Source organism: Rattus norvegicus, chromosome 3, assembly GCF_036323735.1.
Source record: "Rattus norvegicus strain BN/NHsdMcwi chromosome 3, GRCr8, whole genome shotgun sequence".
NCBI lineage: Eukaryota > Metazoa > Chordata > Mammalia > Rodentia > Muridae > Rattus > Rattus norvegicus.
Genome location: NC_086021.1, coordinates 82,378,094 through 82,399,345, shown reverse-complemented (window position 1 = coordinate 82,399,345; position 21,252 = coordinate 82,378,094). Strand labels below are relative to the sequence as shown.

Below are 21,252 nucleotides of genomic sequence, written 5' to 3'. Positions count from 1 at the left end.
GCATTTAGCATCTCTTCTGAGATACCTATCATGAGAAAGTCAACCGTGGCATTTACATTCCTCCTCCTGCTCGAGTTAGCCCAGCTGCCTACTCTCCTTTCCTTTGGTGTTTATGAAAATTATCAAGGTATGCTTTATTAACGTAAAGTTTACAGTGTAGCATAAAGTGTTTCAGTGCAGTGATATTTACTGTATTTATTGAATAGTACAACCTTAAAGCATGCCAGTTTGAGTACTGTCCCAACTTTTAAAAGGCGATTTATAAATTTTTATTTTTATGTGCATTCGTGTTTTGCCTGCACGTATGCTTGTATGAGGATGTCAAATCACTTGGAGCTGAATGACAGACATTTGTGAGCTTCCACCTGGTGCTGGGAATTGAACTTGGGTCCTCTGGAAGAGTACCTAGTAATCTTAAGCAGAGTCATCTCTCTGGTCAACCAGCTTTCTACTAAGAGCCTTATTTGACATTTTAGTTATTCCCTGAGGTCAGTATCTTCTCTAGTCTGTCTCTCAATGAGCACTTACTTTGTGCCCCAGGCCCTTAATTCCTGACTCACTGTGTTCCTATGATTCTGTGTCTTAGTTACTTAGCATTATCTGTTCACAGATGAGGGAAACTGAAGCTTGGAGAAGTTTGGCATGAAGTATCATCAGCTTCTGTCCCCCTTGCCTTTCCTGTTTCAAAGGCCACACATCCTCGTATCTACTGAGACAACCACAGAGATTTCTGCATACCTTTCTCTCAATTTTCCCAAGGGTTTTACCAATCCAAGTGCTCATCACTTGCTCACTATTGGCTGCATCCAACTAATGAGTCTGTGTCATGATTCTGCTGGCTACAATAGAATGCAAAGTGAAGCATCCTACCCAGCCTTATCTTTGATCCTCCTGGACTCCTCCTTGTCAGTCAGCTGAAGAATCTGAATTTCCTTCATGCTGACAGCATGCCAGTGACTCCACACTTTGCTTTTGCCACAGTTCCTTCCATCTAAGACCTCCGTTCGCTCGTACCCTAGAAAGGGACAGACCAAATGTCACCTGCTGGAAAGTTTTTCTGTACTTACTCCATGTAGAGCTGTTGTTATTTCCTCCATATGATTTTGCTTGTGTGTACATGGGCATGTCTTATTGGCCTTTTTCTCACAGAACTAACTTTGGTCTCTAAGGAAGTAAAGAATTCTTAGTAGGGAATCTTAGAATCCTCCATGGAATGAATGAAAGATCTTGAAACCTTCAAAGTATGACAACTCTTGCTTGAAATCTCATACTGTGTTTCCCTGGCTTTTGTAACTTAGGCGTTCCATGACTTTTGTCTTAGTAGTCATTAAATATTATTCAAAATGCATACAAATTAGTTCCAAATGCTTTCTACCAATTCTATATCAGCCCATTACTTGTTAATCTATAGTTACACATTTGATTGTATATTAACTCTGCTCAGGAGAGTAATTTAAAATAATTGAGTACTGCTAATAATTGGTTAACAAATGCTTAAATGTAGTTCCAGGGAGCCAAAGTAGTATGTCTTAATACAATTAGCTTGCAAAGGTTCTTAATATTAATGCTTACCCAGAAAATTTGTCATTGTTGCTACCTTTTTAGTATGGTTCACCATGATTAAAAATAAATTGTATAGTAGAATGCTCAGCCACAAATGGGTATATACTTCACCCAACCCCTCTCCAAGGCCCAGAGGGTGAGCAGAGACTATAAGAGCCAAAGGTCCCAGAGAAGTGCAGGAGAGCAGTGTCCTCTAGACAGGACAGGAGCACTCTACTTGTGAATTCATAGGAACTGGAGTTATGTGCATAAAATCAAGCCAATCAATGTTCTAGCATGGAGGGTGGGGGAGGGCTCTAACTGAAGAGCTATTGATAGTTGATGGCTACTGGGGGTGGGGGAGAGTCAGTTTTCTTTTTATTTATTATTGCATCAAATCGTACCGTATCATAAATGTGTATGGGTGTTTTACTTGCATGTGTGTCTGTGTGCCTCATATATGCCTAGTGTCGGTGGAAGTCAGAAAAGGGTATCAGTTCCCCTAGTACTGGAGTTACAGATGGTTGTGAGCCATCACATGAGTACTGGGAATTGAACCTGAGTCCTCTGGAAGAGCAGCCATTGTTCTTAACCACTGAGTCATCTCTACAGCCCTGAGATAGTTTTCTTTAAGGGGTAACCTCTGGTAGGTTGACTGTGCTTCAGTGGATGGTCCCACCCTGTGGGTAAAGATGGGCAGCACCCATCAGACTCTGTAGGTTATAGCTACAAAACAAAGAAGAGAAAAAGAATTTGGGAGGGAATCGGGAGGTGGGGGTGGATCTGGGAAAACTGTAGAAATAGGTGGTGAGTGTGATCAAAACACATCGTATTACATTTTCAAAGAATTTATAAAATATTACATTAAAATAACAAATAAATCACAATACTCTAATATACAAAGTACTAATTGTCTTTTGTTGAATTGCTTTTTTCCTGATTTGTATTTTCCTGATTTTTATTTGTTCCTTTATTTATTATAAAACTCAGTTTTAAACAGAGCAGCCACCTGATCTCTGAAATAAATTATTCTCATTGTAGAATATGCATAAAAATAATCTAGAGTACAATAAATATTTCTGATTGGCAACAACGACCTTACCAACTCCTTTTGTTATGCAGTGGGACTCCAGTCTGTCAGCAATCTGAGCAGCTTCTCTTGGTTTTCAGAACCCTGGAAATAGTCAATAATTATTTAAAGAATGCCGAAAACTGGAGTTTCAGTTTAATTTTATACTAGCTCCAAAGGGACTCTGTATCTTTTTTATTTAAAATATTTCTTAACTCTCATCTGCCTTCTCCTGTTTTAGGTAGAGGAGCAGCTTCAGAGCCTAAAGGAATTTTATCTGACCGAAAGCCCTTGGGAAGATGAAGACGATGCTGTGGTCACGTGCCAGTCTAACTCTGCCGAAAGAAAATGGCAGCTATTTCTAAAGAAGAGTTTTTTGACCCAGGACTTGAGCCTCGAGTTCCTGAACTTAATAAGCATGGTGAGAATAACATTAAGAAGCCAGTGCCTTTTTGTGGATATGATTCCTCAAAGTCAGAATCACGTTCAGCTTGTCCGTTAGTTAGCCATGCTGCCTGAGGAAGGCCTCCTCATCTTCTGTCAAGCTAGACTTGTTCTGAAGCCCAACATTCAGAAGCTTTACTGTCGCAGAGCGCATGTGTCACAAGAAAGCTGCTTTAGCCACCCTGAGTCAAGTGCTATGTGATTATTAGTATAGACTTCCCAGAAGTCTGTGCGGAGGTTTTGAGTTATGTTGACAGCAAGGTCCTTACAAAATTTACAGGGACCCAGAGACAGTGATTAGGATAAATCTTTGTTCTGAAGAATTTCTTCCCGGCTTAACAGATCCATATTTTTAATTACAACTTTTAATTAGCTTGCAAAATAGTGGGATTTCAACGATTGATTTTATCCATTTTTGACGTTGCTTTAACGCTACCTCCAACCCTGTGTTCTTCTTCCTCACTCCCTCATACCCACCCCTGCTTCAGCCTCTCACTCCCAGTATTCCCTCCCTTTGTGTTCACGTGGCATATGCTCTGTTATCTCTCCCTTGGCATCTCCTCTATGCCCAGTCCTTGTAGAGCTCCACTGCATTTAGAGCTACGTCCTAAGCCTTGGTTTCCCTGAGTTCAATGAGCAAACCCCACAGGGCCCTTTATGTCAGCCATTCATGTATCTGAAGCTGCCTAGAGAATCCTTAAAATGTGGTTAATTCACTTCTCCCTCAGAAACCTCATGAATTTCCCCAAACAGCTAGTTTTATTGTTGGAAAAATGCTAGCTGTTTAAAAAGGAATGTTTTTAAAATGTTAAATAAGTCCGTCTTCGTATCTCGTACTGCACCTCTGTAGCGAGGCAGGCATAAAACCATCCATAGGTAATTTCTCATACATATGAAATCCTTTCCGACATTGAAAGCAGTTGCCACGTTTAATGTGAGTCTTTCCTACAGCTACACATTTGCAAATTTATCTTTTATGATGTAGTTTAATTTCTTCCTTCAGGCTGATCTGCTTTGCCAAAATTTCTGCTTGCTAAACCCATTCAGAGGCCGAATGGCAATCAACCAGACATTTTCCTTGTAGCTGAGACACGAGGGTGCTAACACTTTAAGCAGTAATCTCTCTTAATTGTTCTCTTATTACGTGTCGATCCAGTACCACTCGTGTGACCTTTGAAATCCTAGATTCAGTTTAGTCAGGGCTTTCTGCATCTGCCATTTAACTTTTCCATAAGATGTGGGCCCGGATGGTTCTCACCTTACTTCATTTGGCCTTAGCCGGCGATTCATCTTGTTAAACTAATTTAGATCTATCTACTCTCTTCACTACTTCTCTCGGGTTTCATTCTGTAGATTTGTCAAGCCAGCCTTCTATAACTGTAATTACTTCTTTAGCAAAAATGTCTGAAAGGAAGATTGACATCCTAGTTCCTGAAGTAATACATTGATTAGCAGGTTTTATTAAAAAAAGGAACAATTAATGCTTTCCCCCTGCTTTAATCTAATCACCACTGTGCCTACGTGTGTGTGAGCCACAACTCCTGACTCCGTTTTTTAAGCCATTCTTCCCGGATACCCAAGCGATCTGTAAGCACAGATCTGAACACGTGGTCAGTGTGAAACTTATCCATACACTGAATGGCACCCCTCAGAGAACTAGGCCATCTTCCTTTCTCTAATAGTCTAGACCTTCTTTCTATAGAGGTTTAAAGATGGCTGACATTTGCCATTTTCTGGAGAGCTGGGGAAGGAATCTGGAGACAGAAGTCACTTGGCGGAATCGGGTTGTAACAGTCATCTCCTTGGCCTTCAATCACCAATTTTTTTCTTTGCTTTGGCTTGTGTTGTTTGAAGAACATGAGTGATGAGCCCGGGTAGAAGCACAGCACTGAATAGTTATAAATTAGTTCACACCCTCGTTAGGCAGCAGAAAAAAATCTTAAGTGATTTATTCATATTGGGAAACCAAGTTATTTTTCATTTGAAACATTGACTCACTCTATACTTTTTAAATACTTGCTTGACTTGGTGTATCTCCTGCCATCTCTAGTTTAGGCATTTATACTTTATATTACAAGAAAATTAAACTATTTGCAATTTGTCTTTTTTTGCATAGTCATTTATTGCCGAGTTTTGGAATTTTTTTTTCAATTGTGGAAATGCCAGGTGGTCTTAAAGGTAAATGTAATTGTTGAGGTTTTCACTCACATTCATTCTTCATCTTTCCCAACACTTCCTTGGGCCATCTTCATCCAGGCTGTGTAGAGTGTGTCCCAGTCACCTCCCGTAGCTGAATCTGGGGACACTTCTGCTGTATGGGTTTTCTCTTGCCTTCTGATCTGCAGTCCTGTCTTTTATCCAGGTTGGTGAGTCCTTACTAAGGGTCAGGAATCACATATAAATAATCAGATGACATTATCTTCATGTGGAATGGTTTGCAGAAGGAAATGGATCCAAACTCGAATCTTGTATCTATGCCTAAATTAGCAAGTTATTAGGAAATCCCATGTCATAGAGTTCCTGGAAATAGACCATATCATCCCACTAACTTCCACAGAGTCTGATATCTTGACGTCATCATTGTTACTTTAAGTTCTTTTCCATATTCTAGCAATAGGTTCCTTGTTGATAAAAAATAAAGTCTACATAATAATTAAGTTTACTGGTTGGCTGACCTACTGATAGGTGAAATTGCTGATAAAGATATTTCTCTTCCTACACACAGAGCACTGGTCGTGTAAGAGCACACTGCTGAAGTGTGATGACGGGTTAGCCAGGGGTAGGGAGATGGGAGCTGGCTCTTTGTCCCGAGTTGGGTATGTTTCTGAGACTAGTATTTTCAAGCTTGAAATTGATTTTTTCCATCTAAAGTTTGTCTGAATGAGATTGACTTTGGCCAGAGTTCTGGCAGATAAATGTGCCAACGTATTAATCCACAGTGGTGAATACTGAGAATTCTGTCAAGCATTAGCTTCCTCGCTACCAAGGCATCTGAAAAGAAAGATCAGAGAGCAGTCCATGGTACCTGGATATAAACGTAAAATGAGTGGATAATTTAACACCTTATTTAGACTACATTACAACAAGAATTTCCAGGCACTACACTGAAGTAAAATGAGGGTCATGTTCACTAACCAGACAGAAAGCAAATTATTGATACTAACTCTGCCAAATTCAAAATCACTTACACCCTGCTTGCTAACCATCAACACGTCATATGATAGCTTGCCTTTTCTAGGCCCTACTGAGACCACTGTACCCTTAAGACTATCGATGAAATACATATCGATAAAAGTTGTCATCGATAAAAATACAATTCCCAGCTTATATTATATTAAAGGATATTTTATTTTTTAATAGCTTCTTAATAATACATAAAAGATACCATGACTTTATAACATATATAAAAATATACTGTAGTTACTCCCACTGTGGTCTAATGTCTCTAATAATTTATGAAATTTAATAATCACAATTACAGAATATAGAATTTTATTATTCAATCCCCCCCCCTTAAAATCACTGAAACACTGCTGAGGCCTTTAAAGACTCTGCACCTGATGTCTACAGAGAGACTGTAGGTCTAAGCGTTTAGTTGTGCCTCTGTACACAAACTCAGGCTTGTCTGTGTCCTGCTTGGGTGTGATGAAGTACTTGCCGCCTAAAATAGCCGAATGCAAAAGAAAAATATATCTCTTAGGAAAGAAAGCTATTACACGGATTATTAATTCAACAGGCAAAAGAGAATGAGATATTAAATGTTAAAAAGGAAATGCACATTGTGGAGAACGTGATGGAAAAGCAAACAAACGGAAGGGAAGAGCTCAGCCGTCTCCGAATGGCATGGCACCTCAAAGCCATGGAAGGCAAGCCTGTGAAAGAACGGTGGGAAACGTTCAAAGAGAAACTTAAAAAGGTAAGGCTTTGGGTGGGCAATGGCTCAGTGCAAGGCCAAGCTTACGTAAAGCTCCAGGTTTGTACCCTAGTATGGAAACAAACGAAAAGGAATGTCGAATGTTACCTCTCAAAGAATACATTTTCATCTGTGCAACGTGCTGGAGCCTTAAAACCATGAGGCAAGAGAAATCAGCCCAGCACAGAAGCACAGAAATCGAGTGGCTCTGCTTATTTGCAGCCCTGTAGACAAATTCAGAAACGAAGATCAGTATGGATGCTACCAGAGGATGCAAGGAGGGAGGAGGGAACGGGGGTGCTGCTTGACAAGTTTGGAGGTCCTGTTCAGGTTGATGAGAGCACCTGTAGGTGATTGGTGGTGACTTAATTGTATACAAGAAAGGGTAAAATTGTGCATTTTGTTATATGTTATCATGATTTAAAAAAATAACATAAGGGCTGGAGAGATGGCTCAGAGGTTGAGAGCAGCCCTGACTGCTCTTCCAGAGGTCCTGAGTTCAATTCCCAGCAACCACATGGTGGCTCACAACCATCTGTAATGGGATCAGATGCTCTCGTCTGGTGTGTCTGAAGACAGTGACACTGTACTCATATACATAAAATAAGTAAATCTTAAAACCAACAAACATAAAAACCACAGGAGATCAAGGGATATGTGTGACCTCTCTGGCAAGGGTCAGTGTTTACAAGGCTTGAAAAGCTCTGCACACCGCATCACCACTGAGGCGACCACATGTGCTGAGTTGCGAGAAACACGTTCTTAATTGTCAATGTCTGTTCCAGACAACTCACAATGTAAAACTTCTCCATGAAGTTCTGATGCCTGTCTCTGCGCTGGACCTTGGAGGGAACCTCCAGAGCATGTCAGATCTGCGAAGAAGGTGGATCGCAATGCAGCCTCAGCTCCAGGTGGAGATGTCAATGAATGGATTTGGGTGAAGAATCTCCCCAGAGTCCCCAGTTATAGTTTGCCTTATAAGCATCCCTTCTCTTTAACAAAAGTACTCCCTTTCTCTTAAGCCCTATAACGACAGGTTTTCTTACTGCTCCCAGACATACTTTTGTATTTGATGATACCCAAACATGTAAGCCGTAGTGGTGTATCCTGAATATATTTTCATCATTAATTTACTTTATATTTCAAGTTAATTTATTGATATATTTATCATGTAGTCACTATTCCCTTAGGGAGGGAGAATTAAGGCCACCTCAGAACAAAATTGGCAACCTCTGACCTTTATTATCACTGGTCCACAAATCCCTGGTATGTCACTATTCCAGTGACTCACAAGCATCCGGCTCTGACCACACCCCCTTCCGGATCATTTTTTCGGTGGGCTTCAGTCACCTTTCAAGGAAGCTCTCTGAGGACAAGATATAAAGTCATAAGTCAGGTCATAGGCCCTTAACTGATTAACCCCAACCTCCACCCATACCCCTGCCGTTCTGTGACACAACTTTTAAGACAAGTTGACTGTCAGCGATTCCTACTCAGAGTTATTTATTTATTATGCATTTATTTATGAGACAGAGTCTCAACCCCAGGCTAACTTCAAGCTTATATAGCCAAGGGTAGCCTTGAACCCTTGATCTTCTTGCCTCCATTCTCCCAGTCCACATGCTATTAGATTTCTGGGTTTTGTTGAAAAACTTAAGACACATCTATCTGTTACTACTAAATACGTATTGGCTCTGAGGAACTCCTGAGTTAGCTGTTTGGAGATTCCTTTGGGGGATATCTAATTGCAGGTTCTGTTAAGATAAAATACATGTGAAGCGTAACCACTGTACTCCGTACACACATACACATACATGGCATCTCAATCCACAGCAAACTCTCCTATCCAAACTCACATGAAGTGGGACTAGCCCAACTTGCTAGATCCTGTGTGGTACACAAGCTTAAGAGCCATTGCTATAAGTATTTAGTTCTGTTGCTATGATATCTTCCACCTATTTGAGGTCCAAATACTTAATTTGAACTCGGCAATCCTAGGCAAGCCAGTCTTCTGAAGATTATGTCCCTAGCCTACAGCATTTCTTTTACTGTTTCCTTTGATACAAGATCCACTCCTGGGATAAGAGTAGAATTCTCTTGAAGCAGCGTGGCATTTGGAAGCTCTCCTCTAGGGTCTGGATTCCTACATGGGATGCCTGAGCAGTGCTGACTGAGAGGGAAGGCCGTTGATCCCTTCTCCATGTGGTAGCTATTTGTGGACGATGGCATGACAGCCTTGAGGCAGCAAATCTTGTGCGCTGTTCAGCTGGTGGCTCATACTGATCATTCTTTCCTTGTGGAGCACAAGTGATTCCCCTGATGTATTTTTATACTTCTCTATGTGTCCTTATCATACTATACGATTCTACTCTATATTAAATGTCCGAAGAAGTATATTGACTTAACAGAAGTCCAGTGCAGTTGATATATTGTAGACGCATGTGGCCTTCCATTTTTACCTCTATCTCTGAAACCCCTGCCTTTATCCCCCATGTTGCTTACAAAGTCCTGAGAAGATAGGGACTGAACCGCGTGTCTCTATGTCTTCTTCATTAAGCACAGTATCTGGGTCTTGAGAAGGCTCATAGGGATCTGTTAGTTAGCAAGTGAGAAAATGATGCGCTATTTAGACAATCAGAACATTCACTGCAAAATAAAAACTCACTTCCTGCACGACTTTCATTCTTTCCAGCAACTGCATGAGGACGTTCAGCAAATCATGAAAGAGTGGGAAGTGCTAAGTGGTCAGGGAGTTCCTTTGAAGGAGAAGGCTGAACAACTGAAGGACCTTATCCATCTCCATCAGAGGCAGAGAGAGCGAATCCAGGAATATGAGGAAATCCTGTACAAGACAGTCCAGTTCCACCAGGTCAAGGAAGAGGTAATTCTTGCTGGGGTTGTTTAATAAAGGTTTTGACTGTGCAATAAATGAAAAACAAATCACTCGTCTAAGTCTAAGAGGTTCATTCACCCTGACGGCTAATTCTATCTCCCACTATTCCTCTATCCTGCTTCATACTCTAGCCAGGCTGCTGCCTTCCCTGCCCTTTGAATATGGCACACGCATTCCTACAGCTAAGCCTGACTCCCAGCTTGGCCCTTGCTGGCAGATCTCTTCTCTCAGTTGCCTCCTTCCAGCCGCCCTCTCCCAAGCAGTGACCCTCTCTTCTGCCGTGGCACTCACAGGCCATGTCTGGCGCCTCAACTTGATTTTACTATTCCCACTCAAGTCTTAGTTTTGGGGAGGAGGGGTGGTCAAAACCCAAGTTCTTTCTTTTTTATTTTGTCATCCCAAGAAGCTTTCAGCGTGACGTGCTCAGGAAAAAAAAATTCATTGGTTATTTCATGGCAGTTCACAACCATCTGTATCGCCAGTTCAGGTCTCCAACACTCTCTATACACTTGGTACGCAGACAGGTATGCAGGCAGAAACACTCGTACACATCTAAAAGGAAAATATTTTTTTTTCCCCCGGAGCTGAGGACCGAACCCGGGGCCTTGCGCTTGCTAGGCAAGCGCTCTCCCACTGAGCTAAATCCCCAACCCCGGAAAATAATTTTTGAGTTTACATAAACCACAGACCAAGAGCTTGCTAAAGTTTGGGGTCGTGGGCCCAGAATGCATCTCCTTCTTTCACAGATTTGAAAAATGTGACCTGATCCATGTATTCCTTTTGGGGTCACACTACTGCAATGTGCACCTCTATCGTCATCCATAGGACGGATGATTCTGGGTGGGCTAGCGAGTGTCTCACCAAGCTAGCATTACAGAAAGCGGGCTTTGGGAAAATCCAGTTAAGGGCTAATGTTCTGAATTCCAGCTGACCCATCTCATCAAACCAAGAGAACTGGAGCTCCTAGCACAGCCCATGGAACTGGAAGGTTCTAAGGAGGTCCTGATGCAACTGGGCCGTTCTCAAGGAAGACGGGCACACGTAGACCATCTCCATCGGCTGGCCCTATCCTTAGGAGTGGACATCATTTCATCCGTGCAACGACCTGTAAGCGTCTTGGAGTATCGCCATTGCTATCTCTCTCTCGCCGGTACTATGAAAGAAACAGGCAGATTGCTGAGTATATGTTAAATATGAGTGGTTGCTTTTGTGTGCGGTGCTGGGGATTGAACAAAGAACCTCATACCAAGCGAATCATTGTTAAGCCATCCCATAGCCCCAGTATGTTAAATTTTAAAAGGCAGAAAGTCATTAATCATTGGGGTGAATATTAATTCTAATTTCCACCACCATCAACAAACAAACAAGCCTAAGGAGAACAGTCTGAGCCTATAAACCCTATTTTAATGCATCTTATTCTCCTGTTAATTTATATAGAGCCACGATCTCAGGTGGGCATTAGGTTTCTGCATTTGAAATGTGTCTAAAGCAACTAAGAACCTAAACTTTTATTTAATTCGAACTAAGTTAACTGTAAATATTATTGTTGGAAACCTCTTAATCCATTCAGAAACTACTTGAGCATGTGACTCCATGTAAGAAACTGTACGTTTTGAGAAATTTAAATCTACATCAATTATTTCTGATAGAAATTTAACTACAACTGAGAAAAATTCAAACAATACACCTATTAGATTTCGAAGATGTGAGGTAAAAAAAAAAGCTAATACTTCTATATTGGATATGTGATATAAAGTGATGATATTTGGGCATACATGATAAACTAAATTATACTATGAAGGTTAGTTTTGCTTATTTCTTCTTTGACTTTCAATGAGACAATTGGAAGTTGTCCAATTACTTCATGACTTGTAATGCATTTCTGCCGGGCAGTGATGCTTCAGGATTGCAGGTCTGGAAGTCTACTAGGTCCTTGAGTCTTACCGGATGAGCAGCCCCATCTTATAGAGGAAGAGTTGAAGTCAGAGACACTGGCCACTCATCCATAAAAGCCCAGAGGGGATGCTCCAGATCCTCTGTTTCTGGCCTGGGCTGTGGCACCAGTCTTTTTACTTGCTTTATTCCACTGGTCAGATGTTAATAGAGGAGCCTAAAAGATCAGAAAGCACTTTCTAGTCAAACATTCATAACTAATTCATAACTAATACACTGAACTCTGATGCTTTACGAATTCCCTAAACTCGTACTTTGAGAGGGAAAGGTTATGTTTACTTCACTACGAATAAAACCACATGTCCAATTTTACTTCAAAGCTCACTTAAGATCTCCACCAGGCTCTATGTGATATAGAGAGCCCAGCATCTATTCTTTAAGTTAAAAGGCAGAATATACGAATTTGTTACTGTTAAAAAGAATTGACTTTTGCCAGTGTCAACATTTTCTAAAGAGTTTTATTATATTTGTAAAGTTATTGTTTTAAAACTAAGAAGGTAGAATGTCTCACTTCGCACACATAACACAAACTGTGCTCCAGCCCTCTCCTGGCCTCGGTTCCAGCATCCCTCCTGCACTAGATAGAGATTGGAGCACTCGCATAATGAACCTGAGGTTAAACTCAAGTTGACGGGAAAATTACAGCGCCGTGGCAGAATGTTTCTAATGCATATTTTATGCTTTTTGAAGTAAAAATTAGACCTTATCATGAGTGGCGTCTCTGAGGAGTTGGGCATGATGATGAGAGTCAAGAATAGAAACGTCTATTCCATAATGTTGAGTGTCTGGCTTCTTTCTCAAATCATTAGATTCAAATATGTTTAGGGTAAAATAAATTAGGACCCTATATCTCCTTTGAAGCCATTTGTGAGCATTATAATGCAGGCAAATGGTATATTATGTGGCCATCTCACGGGTTCCTCTTGTTATTTCCACATCCTTCATTTCCAGAATTGCTCGAATATTTCTGCAAAGAGCCTGCAGCAGCAGCTGGAGGCCCTCGAACTGGATAGCAGGGATTGGAGTGCCAAAGCCAAGGAATATGAACAGGTCCTGGCCTGCAGCTTGGAGTACTGCACCACACGAGAGGAGATCAATGAGGTAGGGCTTTGAAAGGACACCTTGGGCCCAAAGCATGTGTCCCAGTGTCTGTGCATGTGCATATATAATGCTTACACACACACACACACACACACACACACACACACACACACACACACACACGGTGGGGAAAATATCAGAACTCGGTTTTCTTACCCATGCCCTTTTATTCTCTGTAGCCTCAGAGTACCCAAAGCTTGAGGAAACATCAAACTCCCAAAACTGTCAACGTTAGGATGGGTCAGTGCATAGAAAAACCTCAAACACAAGATTGGAGATCTGGGACCTTAGTTACTGCTTTTCGTGTGTGTGTGTGTGTGTGTGTGTGTGTGTGTGTGTGTGTGTGTGTGTGTTCTAGTCTGTGCGATTGGACACAGCTTTTTCAGGGCACAGAGGGAAGGGTGGCACTGTCCAATGTGGTAGCTTGCTCTAGCCTGCTGACATTCTATTTAAGTTGCATTGACTCAGGGTGTAGGCAGTGCTGAGGGCAGAGAGAAGGCACTTCTCCGGGAGACTGCAGAACATTTTCCAAAGTCAAGTTGCTGTTGATGTAAACAGATGCCTTTTCTGACTAAAGAATTTTCAGGGAAAAGGAAAGGGTAAGAGGTCCTCTATGCTCCTACATCCACACAGATACAACTTCCCCTTGACTCCATCAACAGCTCTCAGCCAGGACACATATTCACTTCCAGCCCCACAGTTGAGATTTGCATTCATGGGCTGTGGGTTGCCTGACTAGTGCTGAGCATAGTGGTTTTCCATCAATCATGCACTTGCTCTGGGGAAGACACAAGGAAAATGACGACGCCACGTCTGTCTGTCTTTCTGAGTCCACTGAAAAGGGGGCTGAGGGGAAAGGCAGCTAACTTTCTTGAATTCTTGGTTTATGCCCCATCGGCATAATTTAGGTCCACCGGGTACCGATAACCATTAACTCACGGGTTAAAGAGTGGGTAATGGAGCTTTAATGATGGTTTGCTCTGGAGCTCCTGCCCTTCTGGCAGATCACAGGCGGGTGCAAGAGGGCACATGCTGGAAGGAAAGTGAGAGATGGGGAGAAGCTGCTAGGATCCGGTTCAAAAGGAGGGGCGAGGGAGAAGGCGCTGACTTGGCTTTTACCATAGCAGTGTGCTCCGACACTGCCTGCTTCCCATTCCTGGCCTGGTTCACTTTCTGGTGAGCCCACAGTGTATTCTGCCCTGTACACAGGGAGCAGCCTCTTCCGCTTCCCTCTGCCACAGTTTACACTTCTGTTAGCTCTGTTTCGTCCAGAGCTTCTTGGTTCTCCCAGGGCTATGAAAGATTCATGGCCATTTTCAAAAATGATCTTTTTCTAAATTTCCTTAGTTCTTCCCCTCCCTTTCATCTGCTTCTTTCTCCTTTTCCTTTGCTTTGCCCAAACTTCTCTCCCTGCAGAGATGGCGCAGCTCTGCAACTACAGAGAGAGAGAGAAAGAGAGAGAGAGAGAGAGAGAAAGAGAGAGAGAGAGAGAGAGAGAGAACCGGTTGGTGAAATGCTATGTGCATTTCCAGTCCCAGTGAAGCAGGCTACATAGGTTCCCAGCCCCGCCTCTCTGGGTTTCCATGTCCCTGAAGAGCTGTGGCATTTATGAAGCTTGGTTCCCCTGCTTAAAGCCTCCCAGAACTTCTATTTACAGGGACAGCCTCATGATGAACTAGCATTCAGAGCCAGCCCAGAGGACAGATGACCCTTCCAGTCATAGTAGGGATGCCCCAGGATTGTCTGTACCACTTCAGGAATGAGCAAGCAGAGACATGCGGGTTTAGGAATCAGGTATCACGTTAACACACTCATAATTACTGAGAGAAGTATCATTCTCCATCGCTTCTGCTTCTAGTCCAATTAATCTTCAGGCTATCCTTTCGCAGTTGAAAGACCTTTGAAAACCTTGGGTAATTTTGACTTTTGTTTGTTTCTGTCTTTGTGGAGATACAGCAGGCATGTTGAAGTGGGACATCCATACACTGAATTTTACAAACACCAAACCAGTGGCAAAATAATCAGGAAGAATACTTTTTGATGACCTTTAGCAAAATAAAATGAAATTATGTCTTATTCTACTTTGGACCATGACTGCAAGAGGGGACTTGGTTGATATTTCCATGGTGACAATATTTGGCATCTATATGTGTCATTTGTTTAGACACAGGTATCTAGAGTATTACATAAAATGAAATGAAGCCAAGTAAGATAGTACATGCCTGCTTTTCGGCAGAGAGAGCAGGAGTTCAAGGCCAGTCTTGGTTACAGAACAAGTTCGAGGTCAGTATGGGCTACATAAGACCCCATCCCAAGACAAACAACAAAAAATTGAAATGTAGTGTGTGAAGTGATTTTTCTGATACAAACAAATAATATTCTGCCAAGGAACTAGACCATACTTAACATTTAATTTTTAAAGTTGATCATAAGACACACTTCTACTCTCAGTGTGACCAAAATCATCCCCAAAAGTTCCCAGACACTGAGTTGCAGTAGACTTTGGAGAATGTCTGGCTTTATGTCTTCATTTTCATATGAGAACATGAAGATATATGTGTGTGGGATTCATCTTAACAATGCACTAGAAGATTGCAGCGCTTCTGTCTGTAGTTTTGGGTTTTTTTGGGGGGACGGTAAACTTTGAGTCAAGATTCACCTGCCAGCCATGAACTATTGGGATGAATTAGTCTCAGTATAGTCACATCCAACCACATCTATTCCTGCTTCCCAATACATCTATTATAATATGTAAGAATGATCTGTCACAATTGATTTGATTGTTCCCAGAAAACGTTTTCTTTTGACTTTGCTGGAACTAACTTAGTGCTCTTCACTCAGGCCCTTACAGAAGGACTTTGTACCTCAAGGTGAGAGAATGGAAGCCACTCTAAATGCCATTTTAAAAATAAGATGTGATTTCCTTTAAAGGCGCGTAACAATGCCTTTTGTGTCCATTATCTTTGCATATTTTTATGCACAGGAAGTTTCTGAAAAACTCGTTTTCTTCATGTTTACCCATGAGAAGCACAACTGTCAAGCTGCCAAGTTTTATGGCATTTCCCCCCTACCCATTTCATGCAAGGATACATTTGTATGCATAACGGCTCAATAGCACTTTGCATTTTCTTGCTTGGCCATGTGAATATATCATTAACACACAAAACATTCTAGAAATTTCCGAAACCATATTACATTACAAAGGAACATCATTTGTTTATAATCTACATTTTAAAAGTTAGTATGCTGATAGGAAATGTGTTTCCTTCTTACAAGCTGACCCAAACAAAATGTATCCTTATATTTAAATGATGTTAATGGGGATTTATGACTTAAAGGCTCCCGTTTTGTGTCACAAACAATTACTTTGCTGGGAAGAATAGGATGACAGAATCAGGCCGGTATCCATTTTCTCAAAATAAGTTTTCCACACAAAAGCTTCCAGACTATTATATTACCTTACCCTGGAAAATCTCCTCTAGGATAGCAACATCTTTCCTATCAGAGAGTAAGAAGGAAAGGATTTAGCATATATATGCCACATGGCAGGCATGAATTCTTCAAATCCTGTTGTAAATTTGAACGGATTGGTCACCTGAGAGCCAGACACATAAACTGGATCAGAAGCAGTAGATCTTAACTAAGGAGTGTACTTTTATATAACACGAATAGGTAATAGAATGAAAACCACGTTCCACTGTTTGGCACTTTGCCCCTGACAAAATGAACATGGATAGCCATTCTTGTCAAGAAAGGACACAGAAAAAAGTGTGGACAAACCACTGGATGGGGCATCACTGGGAAAATTACAGACAACATGCGTTGTCCCCATTCATAACCCAAACTTGTTCTTGAAAAAAAATAGTAAATTATCTTTATCCAACAAATATATTTAATGTGGCTACTCTGAACCAGGCTGTAACACTACAAATGTCCACAAAACACCAAAGAGTCTTGAGAAAATTAAAACCCACATGGCGCTTCACAATCAGAGCTGTTTGCTCAGCAGGCCCTGACCCAACTGGATTTGGGTGGCATGGATAAGTGGACAGGAAAAACGACAATTTGTTCAGAAAGTGTTCATTCCAAAGACTCAAAATTTTAAATCGTAATGTTTGACAGTACTGTATAGGCTCTTCTGGAGGGTCTGGACGACTCACATATAAATTATAGTTACTGCTTGCCCGAAGAGAACGAATAAAATGCATTAAATGCATTATGAAGATGCTACGCATTCAAGATAATGTTTACTGCTGAGACTGGCTGCTGCCTGGAATTTGGAACAGGTCTTTGCTTTACGAGTTGTCTCACTTCCTGTTGCTATCGGCTTGGAGCTGGAGGAAGTGCTGTGGTTACCGAGTGGGAGAAGAAGGCCAAAGAGACTTCTCCAGAAATCCGTCCAACATTGAGACCCAGTGCCTTCCAATAATATTTGCAGCGTTTCGTCCAGATTAGATTTTGAGTGTTTGGATGTCTTCGTTTGGAATTCAAGCATCTCTGGGTGGTGGTACATTACAACATTTCATTACGGAGAAGGAGCCTCCGAAAGCGTTGTCATCAGGAGGGGGCAAACAGAGGCTAAGGAATAGAGCTTTTGAAGGGGATGGTAGAGAAATAAAAACCGACTGCTCATTTTGAATTTGGGGGTTTAGCCAGAAGTACACCATAGTTCTAATGCAAGCTTTTCTTTGCAAACCCATTGCCTTGGCTTTAAATAGACCATGTCCCTCACACCAGTTAGCCTTGCCAGCACCAGGTTTACACGTAAGACATTCCTGTGAAAGCTGCCTCAACCAGCTTAGTCAAGACTAAGAATAGCAAGCCAGGCTAGCCTGTCGGGAGCCTCTTACCCTTCTGTTTCCATAGAAGTTTCCTCATTTCTAGTCCTGAAAAGAGACTTACCGCTCACTGGGAAAATTGTGAGAGGATAAGTTTTGTAGTTTCAAAACAACGCGGAGCAGTTTTAAGATTTTAGAATTTTTTCTAATTATGGCCATGTAAGTTTGGGCTACTTTACTCTATACAAACATGAAAGAGCTGAGCTTGTACAAAGGGGGAAGAATCAAATTACTCACTAAGAAAAAAATATCCTAACATCCATAATACATACATTTTGCTAATGTGTATTATAGCATTTATAGATTGCTAATGAATAAACCATTCTTCTTCCCCTGCTGTTGGTGCATGTGGCTGCTTATATACACAAGCGGGGCAGTTGTCTGGCCCATTTCCACCATGCCCTATTGTTGACAAGCTCACTAAAGTTAGAAGCAGCTGCATGGACAATGATACCTCAGGGCAGTAACCAGAGCACCCAGTTCCTTTAAAGCTATGATGCCAACTTACGTGGGGATTAGATTACGTTTTCATATTGGAATGTGCAGGTAAGAAAAATGTGGGGTGGCTGGATTCACTGATGCTTAGCGGTACTTCGCCAGCACTTCCTTCTCCTTGTATGTATAGTGGGCTTGAATTTGCATTGAGGGAGGCCCAAGAGATTCGATTTTGACTGGATGTCCAACGTGACTAAACAAGAATAGTGCCAGCAACTCTGTGGTGCGAGCTCGTGTGTCAGAGTGAAGCTATCCTGTTTCACATACCCATAGCACCACGGGCATTCGTTCGCCTTCTAGATCGCCTTCCATGGAAATGCATGCATGCTGGTCATGCAGAAATGAAGTCATTCTTACCAGGCATAAGTCGGATATTTCTAAAGTCAGTGTAAACTAAAAATGTGCATGGTTTAGAATGAGAGTGTTAGAGATCCGTCTCCCTACACTGCTCATGCAAGCATTCAAGTAGACGGTAAGCCTTCCTGGTTGAAAAAGCAGATAAAACCCTTTGGCTATCAAGTTGATGTTAGAGCCTCTCTTTCTTTCTCTAGACTGATCAATAACAGAGACACAATTCAGTAAATAGGTAAGGTGCAAAATAGTGTCTTCCAGTGTAAAATTGTCAGTGACTGAACACCTTAGTTCCTTTTGTAATGTTTATTTCATGTATTACTTCATCGAATTCAATTTTGTGTGTGTATGATATATATATATATATATATATATATATATATATATATATATATATATGAGTGCATGTTTGTGTATGTGTGTACAGATCTGGCATAGTACATCGTATGCATGGGAGCCTTGTATGACCTTGTATGACTCTTGTACCTTGTTTGCAACAGTCTTTTTTGAGCTTCTGGGTTCCTGGGGATCTGAACACTGGCTCTCATACTTGTGCATCAAACTTAACCCACTGAGCCATCCCCAAACCTTTTTCCTGTCTTGTCTTTTCTCTTCTCTTCTCTTCTCTTCTCTTCTCTTCTCTTCTCTTCTCTTCTCTTCTCTTCTCCTCTCCTCTCCTCTCCTCTCCTCTCCTCTCCTCTCCCTCCCTTCCTTCCTTCCTTTCTTTCTTCTTCTTCTTTTTTGACCAGCTTTCACTATGTAATCTAGATTGTCCTTGAATTTGTTATCCTCCTTCTGCAATGAAGGACTGGGGTTTTAGGCAAGCACTCTCACACACTAAATAACTTGGTTGTTAATGATGGCACCATTTGTAACATTACCCTGACGATCTTAACCACTTTATGTGTGCTGCTCAAGGGTGTTTCGTACATACACCTTAGAGTGCAGTAGAGGCATTCTCCATCAGCACAAGTTTGTAAACATCTCAAACACCATATCTATACAGTTAAACAGTAACTTGCCACTGAAGGACTTTTAAAATAGCAGTCTCCGGCTGCCTCAGATATGGCATGTAGTAATTTATAGTTGTAGACTGAAAATAAGGGATATAAAATATCTTACCTCAGTTTTCTATTAACAACTCAGGAATAGTTTCTTTATATTTGAGTATCATAAATGGCATTTCATTTGTCCCTTCCTGCTGGAATTAACATATGTGCATTAAAACATCAAGTGTCACAGAATGTAGATATGTATTTAATAGCTATTTCATAACTATACCAACTTAATAGAACATTTTAAATATTTCCTGGTCTTCTGATATAGAAGTCGTTTTCAAAGTCTGAAGTTATAGCCTTTTCCACTCTTTCTGGACATCGTTGACTTATCTGCTAAAATGGTTTATATCATCTCCGTTCTTGATTCTGTCCATAGTGTAAAACTAATATTCAGCAATGTCATTTTCTAAGTAAAAAAAATCAATATGGGTTGAGTATATGGATATTCTATGAAAAAAATTGTATAATAATTTCTCCATAGTCAGATCTGCCAGGGCCTTGCTGATGGTTTGTTCCAAGAACAGTTAAGGGTAAAATCAATGTTTTATTTTCACACCATGGAAACTTTGGAGTGAGCATTTGAGAAATACATTTTCTAGGGCAGATGTATTTTTCTATATTATGAACCTAAGGTGTAACGTGTGCATGGCTTTTATACACTCTCTGGTAATTTGTTTGCTGTCATTGAAAAGAATTTTAATGTATCTCTAACTTTTCTTTCCATCATTCAGATTTATCAGGCATGACATGATTCCTTCTTGTTGTAAAAGTCCCCATATAATCTTAGGTTTATGTTTTCTTTGTGCTCCCTTTTGCTGATAATATAAAGTGAGAGTTGCCTGGAAGGGTACTTAGCCCTCATGCATATGTAGAAGCAACAGAAAGTGGAATGTCTAAAAGTACCAGGTTGCTTAGACTTTTAGTGCACTGGTAAAGATGAACTGTTTGTAAGACCTTCATAATATGACCTGCCTGGACCAATCAGCATTGCCCTCAGTGGCAGTGACTCTGGCTTTGGGTTTTTTAATTTGTTTGTTTGTATTTTCAGAGTTAATAGTCTACATTTAAGAAGTAAAGCTATCTAAATTTTGCTTGTGTGAATAACTTTAGCTGGATAAATAAAATTCATTTCTCACTAAATCTCACATACTGTACTAAATATTCTAACCATCAAATCTCTCACTGACCTCTTCATCATGAAGCTCCTTGGAGCCTTAATAATTTTTTTATACCTAATGACTGTGAGAGAGTACTGTGACATGGAAAGATCTGAGACAGTAGTAGCCTGCGTAAAATAGAACGAGTGTCAACATTTATACCAAAGATACAAATAAGAAAATTCGAGTTGGCAAAAGTTTATGTTCAAGATGTTAGACACTTTCTTGTTTAGCAACCAATGAGATGGCTGTACTCAATTAAAAATCATACACCAGAAATTACCCTCATCGAAGGATGGGTGTCCAACTAAAGATTTGGCTTTGACTGAAATTATTCTGAACACATTTTTAAGATGATGAATTTGAAAATGTTTAGCTATTTTGATTCATACAAATGAATATTGACTTTCTAATTTTAAGGGGATGATAATTTTATGT

At 40.8% G+C, this 21,252-nt stretch overlaps 1 protein-coding gene across 3 annotated transcripts in view; it reads left to right on the top strand.

Moving 5' to 3' along the window:
* Positions 1-21,252, top strand: part of Ccdc141 (coiled-coil domain containing 141) — a 160,154-nt gene that overhangs the window by 117,854 nt on the left and 21,048 nt on the right. For all 3 annotated transcript variants that reach the window (XM_003749494.6, XM_063285277.1, XM_063285279.1), the window contains 6 exons: positions 2,853-3,032; positions 6,792-6,971; positions 7,754-7,879; positions 9,661-9,849; positions 10,789-10,968; positions 12,766-12,915. In XM_003749494.6, coding sequence (XP_003749542.2) covers positions 2,853-3,032; positions 6,792-6,971; positions 7,754-7,879; positions 9,661-9,849; positions 10,789-10,968; positions 12,766-12,915 — 1,005 coding nt within the window. The remainder of the gene's footprint in view (positions 1-2,852; positions 3,033-6,791; positions 6,972-7,753; positions 7,880-9,660; positions 9,850-10,788; positions 10,969-12,765; positions 12,916-21,252) is intronic.